The 15,452-nt window shown below is 43.5% G+C and overlaps 1 protein-coding gene across 1 annotated transcript in view; it reads left to right on the top strand.

Annotated features, from left to right (window-relative positions):
- Window positions 1-7,967: 7,967 nt before the first annotated feature.
- Window positions 7,968-15,452, top strand: part of CLCN5 (chloride voltage-gated channel 5) — a 149,111-nt gene continuing 141,626 nt past the window's right edge. Inside the window, exons 1-3 of the mRNA XM_044235720.1 lie at window positions 7,968-8,169; window positions 8,792-8,906; window positions 10,671-10,827. Coding sequence (XP_044091655.1) covers window positions 10,812-10,827 — 16 coding nt within the window. The 5' untranslated portion in view covers window positions 7,968-8,169; window positions 8,792-8,906; window positions 10,671-10,811. The remainder of the gene's footprint in view (window positions 8,170-8,791; window positions 8,907-10,670; window positions 10,828-15,452) is intronic.

Below are 15,452 nucleotides of genomic sequence, written 5' to 3'. Positions count from 1 at the left end.
TCTGAAACTAATATAACACTCTGTGTTAACTGTACTGGAACTAACATAAACAAATGAAATGACTGACAAAAATATATTAAAAATGAGATAATCAAGCGAAGGGATAATACAGGTAGGAAAAATAGAATGTAACTCAAGGTGAGGTTAATACAAAACGCAATCTGTAAGCTTCCATTCAATTTTTTTAAGGATTTTATTTATTTATTTGACAAAGAGAGGGCCATAGAACACAAGTGGGGGAAACAGTACAAGGAGAGGGAGAAGCATGTTTCCCACCGAGCAAGGAGCCCAATGCAGGGCCTGTTCCCAGGACCCTGGGATCATGACCTGAGCCAAAGGCAGCCGTTTAACCGACTGAGCCACTCAGGCCCCGCTTCCGTTCACTTTTGGCTCTGAGCTGTCTAGTAGCCAAGGCAAAAAGGGAAAGAGAAAAACAGGCAAGCAGGGTTCACTGATCCTATTCCTAACTGAGAGCAACGCCCTCCTCCAGGGAGCCATATTCTTTAACCAACCAGTAGATGGCGGACATTTCACATAGATCACAGAGCCAGCCCTTTTGTTCAAGCCTGCTATACTGAGCCTGATGTCAATAACAACATCCATTCTCTGAATTACGGGCCTGGTTATTTACAGCATTTACTTCTTAGTGCAGTTCCGGGGAGAAGCTATAATTATCCCCACTTTAGAGATATGGAGACTAGCTCAGAGATAAAATCTCTTGCTCAAGCCTGGATTCCACACTGGCTCTTGTTCCAGATTCTGCTTTTTCTATTGCCACGCTGTCAATCTGCTGTCATTTGGAAAGCTAAGGCAGGTTTCCTTTTTTTCTGATTGGTGGAGCTCTTGGGAAGCTGTCTTTGACCCACGGTCTTTGTTCGTGCTTAAATTCAAGCTCTGACCCTAAGTAGCTGTTTCAGACTAGGCAAATCACTTAATCTGCTTGCCTCGGCTTCCTCCTCTGACAAATAGGAATGCTAACATCTGGTCCATGGAATTCTGAAGGTGGTGTGAGGATAGAAGGGGGAAAGAGAGGTGAAAACGCTCTGCAAAATAGAAAACACTGTAAGAATGATGAACTGAGCATTTATTTTACTTATTTAAAGACTTTATTTATTTGAAAGAGAGGGAAAAGGAAGAGAGAGGGAGAGAGAGAGAACACATGGGTGAGATGAAAGGCAGAGGGAGAAGCAGACTCTCCACTGAGCAGGGAGCCGGACATGGGGCTCGATCCCAGGACTTAGGGATCATGACCTAAGCTGAAGGCAGATGCTCAATGGACTATGGCACCCCTAAACCCAGCATTTATCAAGTGCCAACTATGAGCTGGGCACGGTGGCAGTGCTGGAAGGCAATACTACTCAAAGTGTGGTCTGTAGCCCAGTACCAGTCCACAAACTGTTTATTAGTGGTCTGTGACAAGAAATTGAGAATAAGTGTTTCAAAACCATAATGATTCGACAGACTAATTCTATGCTGAATATAATCATGAAAACACTGGGCTTGAATTTTGTACGTGTGTGTTTTGATTTGATATTGCTAGTATTTGATTTCTATTGTATTTCATCAAAGTATTGGTACACGATGGGTTCAGGAGGAAAATGGTCCTTCCTCACAAATGGTTTGAAAAGTAGTGCTTCGATGAATAGAAAGGAAATAGAGGATGTGGGCTGTGTCCTCAGGGAGCACTCATGCTCGTGGGTGAACAGGTGTCACAGTGGTTCTGAGACCCCATTGCTGCCATTCCACCTGCTTCGACTCCTTCATGGAACAGTAGGCTACACAGAGCTAGATGTGCCAACAGATTAGAGATCTGCGAGTCCTCAGATCAAACAAACTCTCCTATTTGCCATCCCAGAATACCAGCAGCTTGAATCTAGATAAAATTGGACTTCTCTCAAATAGAGAGCAATCTGATACATGATTTTTTAAAAAAAATATTTTATTTGTTTACTTGTATGTGTGTGTGTGTGTGTGTGTGTGTGTGTGAGAGAGAGAGAGAGAGAGCGAGCAAACCCAAGTGGGGGAGCAGCAGGCAAAGGGAGAAGCAGGCTCCCTGTTGAGCCAGGAACCCCATACGGGGCTTGATCCCAGGATCCTGGGATCATGACCTGAGCCGAAGGCAGACGCTTGACTAACTGAGCCATCCAGGTGTCCCTGACGCACGATTTTTTAAGAGTAAAATTTCTCATGGAAACCATCTGTGAAAAATTATGCTGGGCCCAATTAGAGAACTGTAAAGACTGGGTTTTTGTATATCATAGACTTTCCAGTATATGCTCACAGGCTAACAGCATCTTTCTGTAGCTGGTACTAAGGCAATAAGCTAACAAACGGTCTTTCAGTCTAAACACTATTGTTGACGGGCTATTCAAATGTTTTTCCACATTACTTTTCAGATATATAATTGAATAGGTAATACGCTTCCGTGGCACAAAATTGAGAAAGTACTCGGCTCCACATCTTGCTTTTTCATAGATCTTTATGTATGAGTACATAAAGAGTTTTCTCATTGGGTAGACAAACCAGTATTTATTTGGTCAGTCCTCTCTTGATGGATCTGGTTGCTTCTCATTTTTTGTTATTTTTTAAAAGATTTTACCTATTTATTTGAGAGAGAGGGAGAGAGCAAGAGAGCACAAGCAGGGGAGAGAGGCAGGCAGAGGGAGAAGCAGGCTTCTTGCCCAGCAGGATTTTATCCAGTACCCTGAGATCATGACCTGAGCCAAAGGTCATGATCCCAGGACCCTGATCATGACCTGAGCCGAAGGTCACTTATCCGAGTGAGCCACCCAAGCCCCCATCATTTTTTGTTATTATACACACGCTACAGTAAATAACCAGCCTTGCACACACAACAGTTTATACCAATGCAAACATAACTGGAGGAGAAATTCCTAGAAATAGAATTTTGGTATGAAAATCTCATGTATTTGTACTTCTTATAGTTACCGCAAAAATTGCCCTCAATTGACTAGTTGCCCTCCCATCAGCAATTTATGAGAGGACTTCCCCATCCCAGCTTTGTCAACACAGTGCATTGCCAATGTTTTTATACTTTACCAATGGTATCTCACTGTAATTTTCATTAGTGTTTCTCCAGTCATGAGGTTAGTTACCATTATTGACATACAAACCCTTTATTAATTCTGATGCTCAGCTATCCAGATACAGAGCAATTACAAATGATCCCAGATCACTCTGTTTTCAGAATTTCTAACCTACTGCTTTGATGGAGCCCCCAAACTAGAGGACGTTGTTCATTTCCTTTCATTCGGCCCCATTTTTCCAGAACTATCTAAGGCATTTCTGGGAGCACCCCAGATATTTTATTTTAAAACCAGTATCCCTATGGGCTAACATGATGCCTGGCACAACAGGAAGGGTTCAAACAAACTGTGGAACAAATAAATTAAGAATAACACCAGAAACATTCACTCACTACTTCATATGGCTATATACTTATGTAACTTTCAGTCTGTGTTTGCAATGATGATTTCAAAACTAAAGATAGGGCTGCTTTAGACAGGACATTTGATATGTGGCAGTGAGATATTGTTCTGGGGCTTTTGCTTTTGCGAAATTCACTTTCAAGGGCTGCCTTTTATTTTGCAGAGAAGTTTACTGTTTTATTTTTTCTTTATAGTTAACTTTTAAGAGCACGTTGTGTTTACTTTTTGCTTTATAAGACCTGACATGGCTTTTGACCCAATCTGTTGACCACTATGGGGGGGGGGGACATTCTTCTTTTTAAAAAAATTTTTTAAATTTTGTATAATTTATGATATATCTTTTTTTTTACTTTTTTAAAATTAAATTTATTTTTTTAATAAACATATAATGTATTTTTATCCCCAGGGGTACAGGTCTGTGAATCGCCAGGTTTACTCATTTCACAGCACTCATCATAGCACATACCCTCAATACCTCCCCAATGCCCATATCTCCACCACCTTCTCCTGTCCTCCCTCCCCGCAGCAACCCTCAGTCTATTTTTTGAGATTGAGTCTTTTATGGTTTCTCTCCCTCCCAATCCCACTTTCTTTCATTTTTTTCTTTTCCTACTCCCCAACCACCCCACATTGCATCTCCACTTCTTCATATCAGGGAGATCATATGAAAGTTGTCTTTCTCCGATTGACTTATTTCACTAAGCAAAATACCCTCTAGTTCCATCCACGTCATTGCAAATGGCAAGATTTCATTTCTTTTGATGGCTGCATAGTATTCCATTGTGTGTATATACCACATCTTCTTTATACATTCATCTGTTGATGGAAATCTAGGTTCTTTCCATAGTTTGGCTATTGTGGACATTTATGCTATAAACATTCAGGTGCACCTGCCCCTTCGGAGCACCACGTTTGTATCTTTAAGATATATACCCAGTAGTGCAATTGCTGGGTCATAGGGTAGCTCTATTTTCAGTTTTTTGAGGAACCTCCACACGGTTTTCCAGAGTGGTTGCACCAGCTTGCATTCGGGTGGGAACATTCTTAAAAATTCCTTCCACAGAGGTGGGAGGAAAGCAGAGAACTCATTTATGTTGATTTAGCTACACTCTTTTGGCCAGATTCCTTTGTGACCACGTACGCTCACTTGTGGGACACCTAGCCAAGGATCTCAGGGGGAAGAGAACACAGAGTGAACAGAATCTATAACTCTTGATTAAATTATTAACTTTGCTTCATTAGCACTACATTCTAACTACTTCACTTGGCAAGCTATTGTTGTATAGGTATTTATTACTCGCCATAGAATTAGCTCCTGCAAGTCTTGTGGAGCCAAAGGCTGAAAGAGAATTTATCATTATCATTATCATCATTAATAGTAATACTAACTGACATTTATTGAGTGTTAATCTTTTTCTATTTTACATCTATTAGTGTCTTGTATCCTATTATCTCATTTTACAAATAAAAACCCTGCAACAGAATGGAATTAGGTAACTTGAACAAGGTGACACAACTATTAAGTGTCTGAGTCTATTTGGTTCTGAGCCCAGGCAGTCTGGGTCCAGAGCCCATTCTCATAACTTTTATTTTGCAATTCACAAAAGGTGAAATAACCTTTTTCTCCAACCTGTCAGCAGTCAGTGGCGACACCAAGTGGTAATATTTGTGTACTGCAGCCCTCTCCAACTTGACAATCACTCTTGCCCAAGCTCTCCCAAATAAATTTATATTTGCTCACTCTACAGAGGTAGCTTCATGACAAGTCTGCTTCCAACCAGATTGCTGTCCTTCAACCTCTCTTCTTCTTCTCTCAGAGGAAAAGGCATCTTTTCCAAGGTTAGCTTCTGTTTTGCATCACATTTCTATCTCCACATATTTTACTCCATTATTTATCCCACCCTTTTCTTGCCTCTTCAGTTTCGGTTTCACCAGTGACTCTTCCTGCTCAACCTACAAATAAGCTCTGGATTTTCCTATCTTGCAATGAGAAAACCAAACAAATGAACCTCTCTTTTAACAATCACACCAGATTCACTTAAAAAAAGAAAGATTTTATTTATTTATTTAAGAGAGAGCAAGAGAGAGCGAGCGAGAGAGAGAAAGCATGAGAGGGGGGAGGTCAGAGGGAGAAGCAGACTCCCAGCTGAGTCGGGTGCCCAACTTGGGACTCAGAACTTGGGACTCAATCCTGCGACTCCAGGATCATGACCTGAGCAAAAGGCAGATGCTCAACTGTCTGAGTCATCCAGGTGTACCCCCCACCCCGCAGCCAGATTAACTTTTTTTTTTAAGATTTTATTTATTTATTTGACAGAGAAATCACAAGTAGGCAGAGAGGCAGACAGAGAGAGAAGGGGAAGCAGGCTCGCCGTTGAGCAGAGAGCCCGATGAGGGGCTTGATCCCACAACCCTGGGATCATGACATGAGCCAAAGGCAGCCGCTTAACCGACTGAGCCACCCAGGCATCCCCAGATTCAGTTTTTTAAAGAAGAGTTCCAATAATGGGATTCTCTTGCTCAAAAACCTTAATTATTTCTCAATCACTTTCTGAATTAAGTACAAATCTCAGTCTGACATTCAGGATCCTCCAAAATTTGGCCTGAATTTCTGGCTGTTTCTCCCTGACACTTCCCTACCCTAAGCTTCAATCATACAGGATACTTACACGTCCTCATAGGTGATTTCCTTTGCACAAGTTACTATCTCCACTTGGATTTACCTTTATCAGAGGACTCAGCATAACTTTCCCTGGATTCTTTCTAGTTACTTATGGGTATCTCCCACGCACCCACCCACCTGTTACACTGTGAGTGCCTGAAGGCAGGGACTAAATGCTACCAGGTGAGAAAGTAAAAATTAGCTTGGACCAAGAAAACTAAAATCTGGCTATTCATCAGGCTGGAGTAACAGACACAGATAAAGCCAGCTGCAGATTTTATAGGGAACAATATTTCTCCCAAAGACACATGCAGCTGTAAACTGATAACAACCCCCGTTGAGTGACCACCGCATTTTCTTTGTTCAGCAAGAAACTTTGTTCTCTACAATCACAGACTATCAGAGACTTTGCTGTTTGAAATCATACCAACGAGAATAGAACATCCCACATTTGTCTGGAGGACATAAGGTTCTTGGACCCGAAGAGGCAGCCTTGATTTCCTATCCAGGTGTAGAGCCCTGGATAAGGGGTATCTGGACACAACATTCTACATCTATTTTTACTTTGTGGTTTCCAAGGAAACAGTCCTCTGGGTTTGTTCCTTTCACAGTCCAGACCTGATGTTGACCCCTTCACACAGTCCTGCTTCCCACTTCCCCAAAACAATCCTTCATTTAAAATCTATCTAAACTCCACCATTCCCTCAAATTCTGTAGTGACTGCTTTTCTTTGTTTGCTGAAGTGCCCCCATGGTTTCTCTTGTGGGTGATCTTCTTTAATGCAGTGATCAAAAAGCCTGACTTTTAGATTACCTGGATTGATTGTATGGATTCTGATCTCAGTTCTGCTGATAACTAACTAGCAGGATCACTTTAAAAAGCCAATGCACTCCTCTGGCCTATTTTCTTTTCTGTAAAATGAGGGGCTGTTTCTTACAATCCTAGGTAGACCTGGGGTGGACGCTCAGTTCTGCCACTTAAGTGAGGCCTGTGATTTTTGCTTTTTCTTTTCTTTCTTTTTTTTTTTTTTAAAGATTTTATTTATTTGTCAGAGAGAGACAGCGCGCACAAGCAGGCAAAGGCGTAGAGAGAAGCAGGCTCTCCGCCAAGCAAGGAGCCTGATGTGGGACTCGATTCCAGGACTGTGGGATCATGACCCGAGCTGAAGTCAGCAGCCCAACCGACTGAGCCACCCAGGCGTCCTGATTTTTGCTTTTTCTGAGCCTCCTTGAAAACTGCTGCGTAGATTATCCAATGTTGCAATGAAGATCCAGTTGATTGTTAAGAGCATCACTATATTCCATCATTATTCTTACTCCTCTTATATGAGCTCAGGCATGTTACTTAATCTTTTTGTGCCTCCGTTTTCTCATGAATAAAAGTGGAGAATAATAGTACGTACCCCAGGGCGGTTATTGAGGGCATTAAATGAGATGAAAATGAGTTAAGGGCTTAGAGCAGTGCCTGGCACATAATTAGAGGCTCCAAATATGTGAGCTAATGTAATTAGTATTAGATTACTACTAGTTGTTCCGTGGACCAGAAGTTCAGGATAAACAGTTCCATTCTAAGGACAAAACCCCAAAGAACCGTAGCCCAGGCTGGAAACGGTGAAACATAAAGGAGCGTTTCTTTATCAAGAGCAATTGGCACGCCCTGCACTGAGTTAAGGACCCGCCCAGTCCTCATTAAATATGGCAGCAAGCGGGGCCGACCTACCGCGGCTGCGCATGCGGAAACTCCTCCTTCGCCGCTTTCTCCGCCTGGCCACCTCCCCTGCTCGCCTCACCCCCAGCCGGGGCTGGGCCGAGGTGCCGGGAGAAGGCCGGCCGGGGCGCGCACGCGCAGACCTTGGCTCTGCTTGGCCGACACTTGAGAGGCGCCTGTCACATGAGCCGCGCGCCCGCTCCGCTCCCCCTCCTCCCGGCTGGGCTGTGAATGAAGCTCTGCCGGCTACGTGGGGTGCTAGCTCAGCTTGGTCCTGGACGCCAGAGCCGTCTGAGCGCTCGGCCGGCCGGCGGTCGACACGGGCTCCGCCGCCCCCGACCTCGGCGACAGGTAAAGACAGATGGGCTGTCGCTTTCCCAACAGGTCCTTCGTGGGCCGCTGGCCCCCCGGCCGGCTCGCGGAGCACCTCCAGAGAGCAGCGACACGGGGGAAGCGTTCCTCCGCTGGCTCGGCCCCCCGGAGATGGGGGTTCCCCTTGCCCGGCCGCCGCCGCCTGGCACTCGGAGGAGTTAGACCGGCTAGTTCTAGCCAGTGCAGGGCGGCATCTTCCCGCGAGCCCTGCCCTATTCTGCGAGCCAGGGTCCCTGCGCTGTCCCAGTGAAGTTTTCTCGCGGAGCGGCGCCAAGCCCGTCCCGCTTTTGAATGGGGGGGAGGCTGGCTGCAAGGCGTCCCCTTTCCAGGACTGGGGCAGAGTGGTTTTGGTTGGTGAAGCTCTGTCGAGGCCCCGTTCTTCTTCCTCCTGCTCTGGACTCGCAGGTTTGTGTGGGTCTTTGCGAAGTGGACTCTGGGCTCTCAGAAAAGTCGGTGCTGCGAGTTTTCCTCTCCCCCCCCCCCATTCAAGCGGGTAGCTTGTTCTCTCCAGGCTTTCTAGGCTTGCGCTGGAGCGCCTTCACTGCGAAGGGGAAAGCTTTACCTTCACGCTGATGCACGTTTACCTTTCTTAATATTTCAGAGCAAATCAGTTTCCTGGAGTGCCAAGCGAAGTTGTCCGTGTGCCCGTGAGATACGTCAGTGTAAGCTACCCCGAATAAGTGAGGAAGTCGACAACCGTGGAGCATAAAAATCCAGTAAGAATCTGCTTTACAGTCATCTTCATAAATTTATTAGCAACTACCCGGGTTTAACTTCAGAGATGTTAAATTTCGCCTGGTCCCATGAGGCGTGGACCACTACTTAACTGTACGCGAAATAAGGGGGGGGTGGGAAGACAAACCAAAACAAACTGTCCCAGGTTCCAGATAAGTCATCAGAGCGCTTTTTCCTGGTGAATTCATCATTGGACTTGTGAGTTCCTAAGTTTTCTTGGACTTTGCAAACCTTTCCTTATCTAAAGCATTGTTTTTTCTCTATGGGTGCTTTTGGGACTGTGTACACATTGACACTCTTGTCCTTAAAAAAAAAGTCCTTAAGAAAGACCAAAATGATGATTCTCAAGTTCATATTACTCTTCAGTGTATGTGTGTTGGCATTTTCACTTCGAGGGTGGAGGTGTTGCTGGTCTAAGCGATGGAAATCGCAGAATGTAATTTCATGTTGACCAACTCAAAAAGGTGAGGACTTTTTCTTAGACAAAGCAGATGGCTTGTATGCTAAATAAGGAAGACCAGTTTATCAATTAAGAACTTAAGCGGCCAGCACTTTGTTTAATATATTAAGCCTCTGAATCAAATGAAGTAGATACTTCTTCGCCTCCTTCTCATTCCTAGCTCCTTTCCTATCCTTGAAAATTGTGTTGTCCCTAAGACTGACTTGGACGCTGTAAATTTAGGAATTAGCTGAATTAATTTGGTTGTACTTAAATTAGCATTCTGTTTTTACTTTTTTTTGTCTTTGGTTCTTCTTTCTCCTGAATATGAAAGAAGTATATGCTTCCTATAGGACATTGGCAAAGTGTGGGAAAGTATAACGAATCATAAAGGAAGAATCATGACCCAAAGGGCATTGTTCTTTTCTTTATTATGCTTCCTTTCTTTTCCGTCCTGATACAGGGGCTGTTCTAAAACTTGAAGTATTACAAAATTTGTTTTCCTTTCTACTAATTTTTTTTAAGATTTTTTCTTTATTTCTCTGACAGAGATCACAAGTAGGCAGAGAGGCAGGCAGAGAGAGAGGAGGAAGCAGGCTCCCTGCAGAGCAGAGAGCCCGATGCGAGGCTGGATCCCAGGACCCTGGGATCATGACCTGAGACGAAGGCAGAGGCTTAACCCACTGAGCCACCCAGGCGCCCCTCCTTTCTACTAATTTTTTAATGTAAAGTTGGTGTTGGGGGGTGGGTAGGTGAGGGCATTGGTTCTTCATTCCCTACACTGTGGAACTTCAGAGTAGGAAAGAACATTTAGTGGTTATCTCACTCAACCACCCATCCTTTGAGATTCTGAAACCCATTTACTGAAGATCCATTGTTTCGTGCAGAATTGGACAGCACTCAGTGTCCATAGTAACTGACTCTAGATCTTCCCATTCTTTTTCTGTTTTAAAGATTTTATTTATTTATTCGACAGAGATCCCAAGTAGGCAGAGAGGCAGGCAGAGAGAGAGGGGGAAGCAGGTTCCCCCCTGAGCAGAGAGCCCATTGCGGGGCTCGGTTTGGTCCCAGGACCCTGGGATCATGACCTGAGCTGAAGGCAGAGGCTTTAACCCACTGAGCCACCCAGGCGCCACCCCCCCCATTCTGTCTTTTTAAGGCGATACCTTGCTGGGAGAAACTTGACATTGCCCCTGTGTGCATATCCTCGAAAGAGAGGTTTAAAGAGGGACAGGAGGTAACTTTTAAGGATTTGAAATGTTTTTTTTTTTCATTTAGGTATTCATTTTTCTGTTCACATTTTCAGGTTCAGGGCGTGAGCTGCTTGCAGGAAACAAGGCCACGCAGCTGCTGTTCCATCTACATCCCATTCAAGCCTCCTTATAAAACTGGAGGAATTTGGGAAACTGAGTGTGTGACCCCCAACGTGGGAGAGGACAGGATCAAGATGGCCATGTGGCAGGGTAAGAGATCAGCACTTATTTCTCTGACTGGTTTTTCCTCCTCCTCTGTCCTCCATCCCAACCCAACCCCCCCAAGCCAGTGGCAGGCAGCCAGCTGTTTCTTTAATTTAACCCTTTGTCTCCACAAGGACAAAGGATATTAATTTAAAAGAAGTTGCTGCTAGCTAGAAGTTTAATGAATTTTAAGGTAGGGGTGGAGGGGTAGGGAGAGGGAAGTAAGCTGGAAAATGTAATGCCAGAAGCATTTCAAAGAACTCCCTTCGTTTGAACATGTGCTTGTGGGGTGTTATATGTGAGGAAACAGAGGATTTTTTTTTCATATTTGTGTTTTTCATTTGTTTCCGGCAAATTCCTATCATAAGGTTCTGATAGTGGGGGAGACAGATGTCAGCACCTCTCTGGCTTCCTCTTCCCCATAAAGACTTTAAAGCATATTTACTGTTATAATGTTTATATTTGGTGATACAAGGAAAATTCCTATTTTAACAATGTGAACTACCCAAGAGCAAAACTCAATGATATCTTGCCTGATGGGTTTACATCTCTTGTGAACCTGAGAATTCCTACCACGTACGAAGTTATTTTTTATTTTTGGTGGGGATGAGGACTGTGCCTTTGGGAGACTATATCAGCATTTCTGGGGGTATGTGGGATTTTTATGTTTCTCCAAAGGGCATGTGGGTTTAAGAAATGATAGACAAATGCTGCCCAAACTGGTCTATGACCCATAAAAGGTTAAGGACCACTTAGGTGGAGCAGAATATGCAAGAACTTGAATAGCTATAAATTTTCAACAGGTAGGTTTGTTGGTTCTCTGAAGTATCTGTTAAAACTGTCTCCTGCTGGTTATGCCTTCAAGTGTGAAGGCACACAAAAGTAACATAGTTTTGATGTACAAGGATTGTCAGTTTGAAGATGTTTATTGAAATGGGATTTGGGGATGCCTGGGAGGCTCAGTTGGTTAAGCATCTGCCTTTAGCTCAGGTCATGTGGGATTGAGCCCCACATCAGGTTCCTTGCTCAGCAGGGAGTCTGCTTCTCTATCTGCCTGCCCTTCTCCCTGCTTGTTTCCTCATACTTTCTCTCGGACAAATAAATAAAATCTTAAAAAAAAGAAAAAAGAAATGGGATTTGGCCTGTATTGCTTTGCTTTGACGAACACAGTGGATGCCGATCAGGAGCAGTTTGGAAATTCCTGTTCAAATCCTGAGACGTTCTTTTATTCAGCAAGCATGGTACAGAGATGCGTAGAACAGAGACCTAGAAGGCTCCTCATCTTATGGGAAAGAGCGACATCTAAACAAATAATTGGGTTAGGTTGAATTAAGTGTCGGAATAGGGAGAGGTGCAAAATGTGACGGAAGCCTAGAGAAAAGCATGCCGAATTTTGAATTTTGAGCTGATCTGAAAAAAATGAGTGGGAGTTTGCCATATGGGCAAATGAGAGAATTGCATTCTGGGCAGGACAGAGAAGCACTGTTTGGGAACTTCCAAGTTACTCCGTTTGCCTTGTGTGAGATGTGTGGGCCACGACCTCGGATGAAGCTGGGAAGGTAGTCAGAGGCCAGATAATAAAGAACCTTGTATGTTCTAGGAAGGATTTTACACTTTATCCGGGAGACAAAGATTCTAAACAGGGAAGTAACATAATCAGATTTTGTTTTAGAAAGATTACTTTGGCAGCAGTGTTAAGGTGAAGTTGGAGCTAGAGAGAAAGCAAACCAAGAACCGGTTGGAAGGTTTCTGGTAGAGTAGTTGAGGGAAGGAGGTGGTGGTCTGAGCAGAAGCAGGGGCGGAGAGCCACGGGATGAATTCTAGAACTGTCCTGTGACTGGATGTGGCTGGGGGACAGCCCAGGCTGACACCCAGTTAGGGTGTTTGGGGCTGGTGATGCCAGCCACAGAGCTGACCATGGGAGGAGGTCACAAGGGCATGGGGATGATGGGAAGTTAGAGTACTGACTTTGGTTTGGCCTCTTTTGCTTGGGACACCTGTGGGCTGTCAGGTCCATGATTAAAAGATAGTGCTGGGAGTAGAGAACTGAAGTTGGTGCAGGTGGGGATCTAAAGTTTTGTTCGGAATGACGCAGAAAGAGCTTGTGTTTTTTTCTCTGTTTAATGGGAAACGTCGTTAGTAGTTAATGATTTATTTATTTTCTAATAAAAACATTTTAATGGGTGCCAGTTCTTAATAAAATGGCCCATTTTCTTAATAAATAATGTATTTTGCTCTCTCAGCCCTGAAACTGGATCTGCTTAAAATGACATTGGAGTAAAACCGAATTTTTCTACCATTACTGAAGAGGGGAGTATTCCCTATAATTGTGACTTATTCTTTGTTGTTGTGCAACCTCTGAACTGACAAGTGTAGTATAATGATAGTGTAGCTGGCTGTGTGGTTAAAAATACGGTTTTAGGTTTGCTTCTGCTGGTTCTATCACATGATAGTTGTGAGACCTTGGGCAAGTCCCTTAACCTCTCTGTTTCTCAGATTTCCTCAGTTTCCGCCTTTGTAAAATGAGAATAATAATAGAACTCATCTTATAGGGTCATTTTGAAGATTAATCTACGTAAAGCACTTAGGACTTCGTAAGTGCCGTGTTAAGTGTATACCTTTATTTTTAGTAGTAAGACAGAATATTGCCAGCATATAGTAAGTGGTCATTAAAATTTAGCAGTAGCTGCTGTTGTTACTACCATTACTATGACTACTACTTATATGACTACTGCTATTGTTGTCACTATTATTTTGCTCTAGCCTGAGGTGGGCCCGAGGCCCTGTTCTGTGGAGGGAGTTTCAGGTTGTCCTTGGAAGCCCTGCCCTGTGGTCATCTGTTTGGGTCTTTAAGTAGAGGTTTCAATTCTTAGAAAACCTCTAAAGCATCCTTAGAAAACATCTAGCCCAACCCCAGAGGTTAAGTGACATGCCCATACTCAGACAGGTTGATAGTGGTGACAGGACTAAAACCCAGGTGTCCTGGTTCCCTATTTCAATTTTCTTTCCATGGGCTCACGGAAGAGGGAATGTGTGAGTCTGTTCTCAGCTCAAGGAAGCTCTGAGTCAGTTTCTAGAGCTAGTTGAGGAACTCTAAGAGCCAGAGGAAGCCAGGTCTCAGCCTCTGGGGTCAATGTTGTCTAGCTCCTCCTTGGAGAAAATTTTTTTCTTTTTTAAAAGATTTTTATTTATTTATTTGACAGAGATCACAAGTAGGTAGAGAGGCAGGCAGAGAGGGCGGGGGGAAGCAGGCTCCCTTCTGAGCAGAGAGCTTGGTTGCGGGGCTTGATCCCAGGACCCTGGGATCATGACCTGAGCCGATGGCAGAGGCTTTAACTCACTGAGACACCCAGGGGCACCCTTCCTTGGAGAATTTTATCAGAATTCCCGTACCTCTTAAAACATGGCTGGCATTATTGACTTCATTCGATGAAGCCCACTAACACATTTCCTGGCTCCTTTAAATAGAGTCTACTGGGCCAAATTTAATATTTTTGGTAACTCAGGGTCATCATCAATACCATCAGTTTTCTTGGTCTAATGGTCAAGAATTATTGACAAGAGGACTAGCCAGTTTGGGATGGGATGAGGTTGGAGATGTGTGGTCAGGTGTTATTTCTTTATTTGGTTGTCATTAGGCACCAGCTTGCACCAGGCACTGTGCTGAGCCCTGGAGGTGCTGTGGTTAGTAAAACGGGTACGGTCTCTGCTTTCATGGAGCTTGCCAACTAGGATAAAGGGAACATTTCAAATTCACAAAATGATTTATTGAACAAATGTCCCGAAGTAATTTGGAAAAAATGACACCAATATAAATTTAGAAGATGAAAATAGTGTTTCTTTTTAGGAGGGTGTGCCTCAGAATTGTCTGTAGTGCTTTTAGAAAGGTGCCTGCTCAGGTCTTAGGCCCCTAAATTGTGGTTCAGTCTTGGGACCTGAGCATTTAAAAAAACAAACAAACAACAAACCTCTGTAAGCAATTCTGCTCAGTAATTCTGTTTGGGAATGGCTACATTAAAGAATTAAAACTTTTTAAAAAAGAGATGGTAACGGAACTCAGAAATATAGGAGAACATATAATTGTGGGGTAGGGAAGATATTTGCATGCATAATATTAAAGGTAAAATAATGAATAAAACAATATAATAAACTATATGAAAATTTAAAAGTTCCTCCAAAAACCATACAGTTAATGAGAAAACTGGAAGCAATTGCAACAAGACTCATTATTCTTAATACATAAATACATAAAGACTTACAGAGCAATAAGAAAAACATAAGTGCTCGACTAGCAAAGGATGGGAATAGGAAAATACATAAAAGAAGAAATCTAAATGGCCCATTAATGTGAAAAATGTTCTCAGTAGTAGTCAAAGGAGATTTAGGATGGCATACCATTTTCTCCAATATAATTTGCAAAAATCAAAAAGGAATGACACAACTCCGTGCTGCCAAGGACATGAGGAAGCAGGCATTCTGATACACTTCTAGTGGGAACATGAGTTTGGCAGTGTTTATCAGAAGCTTTAAAAACCATATTTACCGGGTTGCCTGGGTGGCTCAGTGGGTTAAGCCGCTGCCTTCGGCTCAGGTCATGATCTCAGGGTCCTGGGATCGAGTCCCACATCGGG

This window comes from Neovison vison, chromosome X (genome assembly GCF_020171115.1).
Source record: "Neovison vison isolate M4711 chromosome X, ASM_NN_V1, whole genome shotgun sequence".
Classification (NCBI taxonomy): domain Eukaryota; kingdom Metazoa; phylum Chordata; class Mammalia; order Carnivora; family Mustelidae; genus Neogale; species Neogale vison.
The sequence above is the reverse complement of the archived record's forward strand: the minus strand, read 5'-3'. Positions and strand labels throughout refer to the sequence as shown.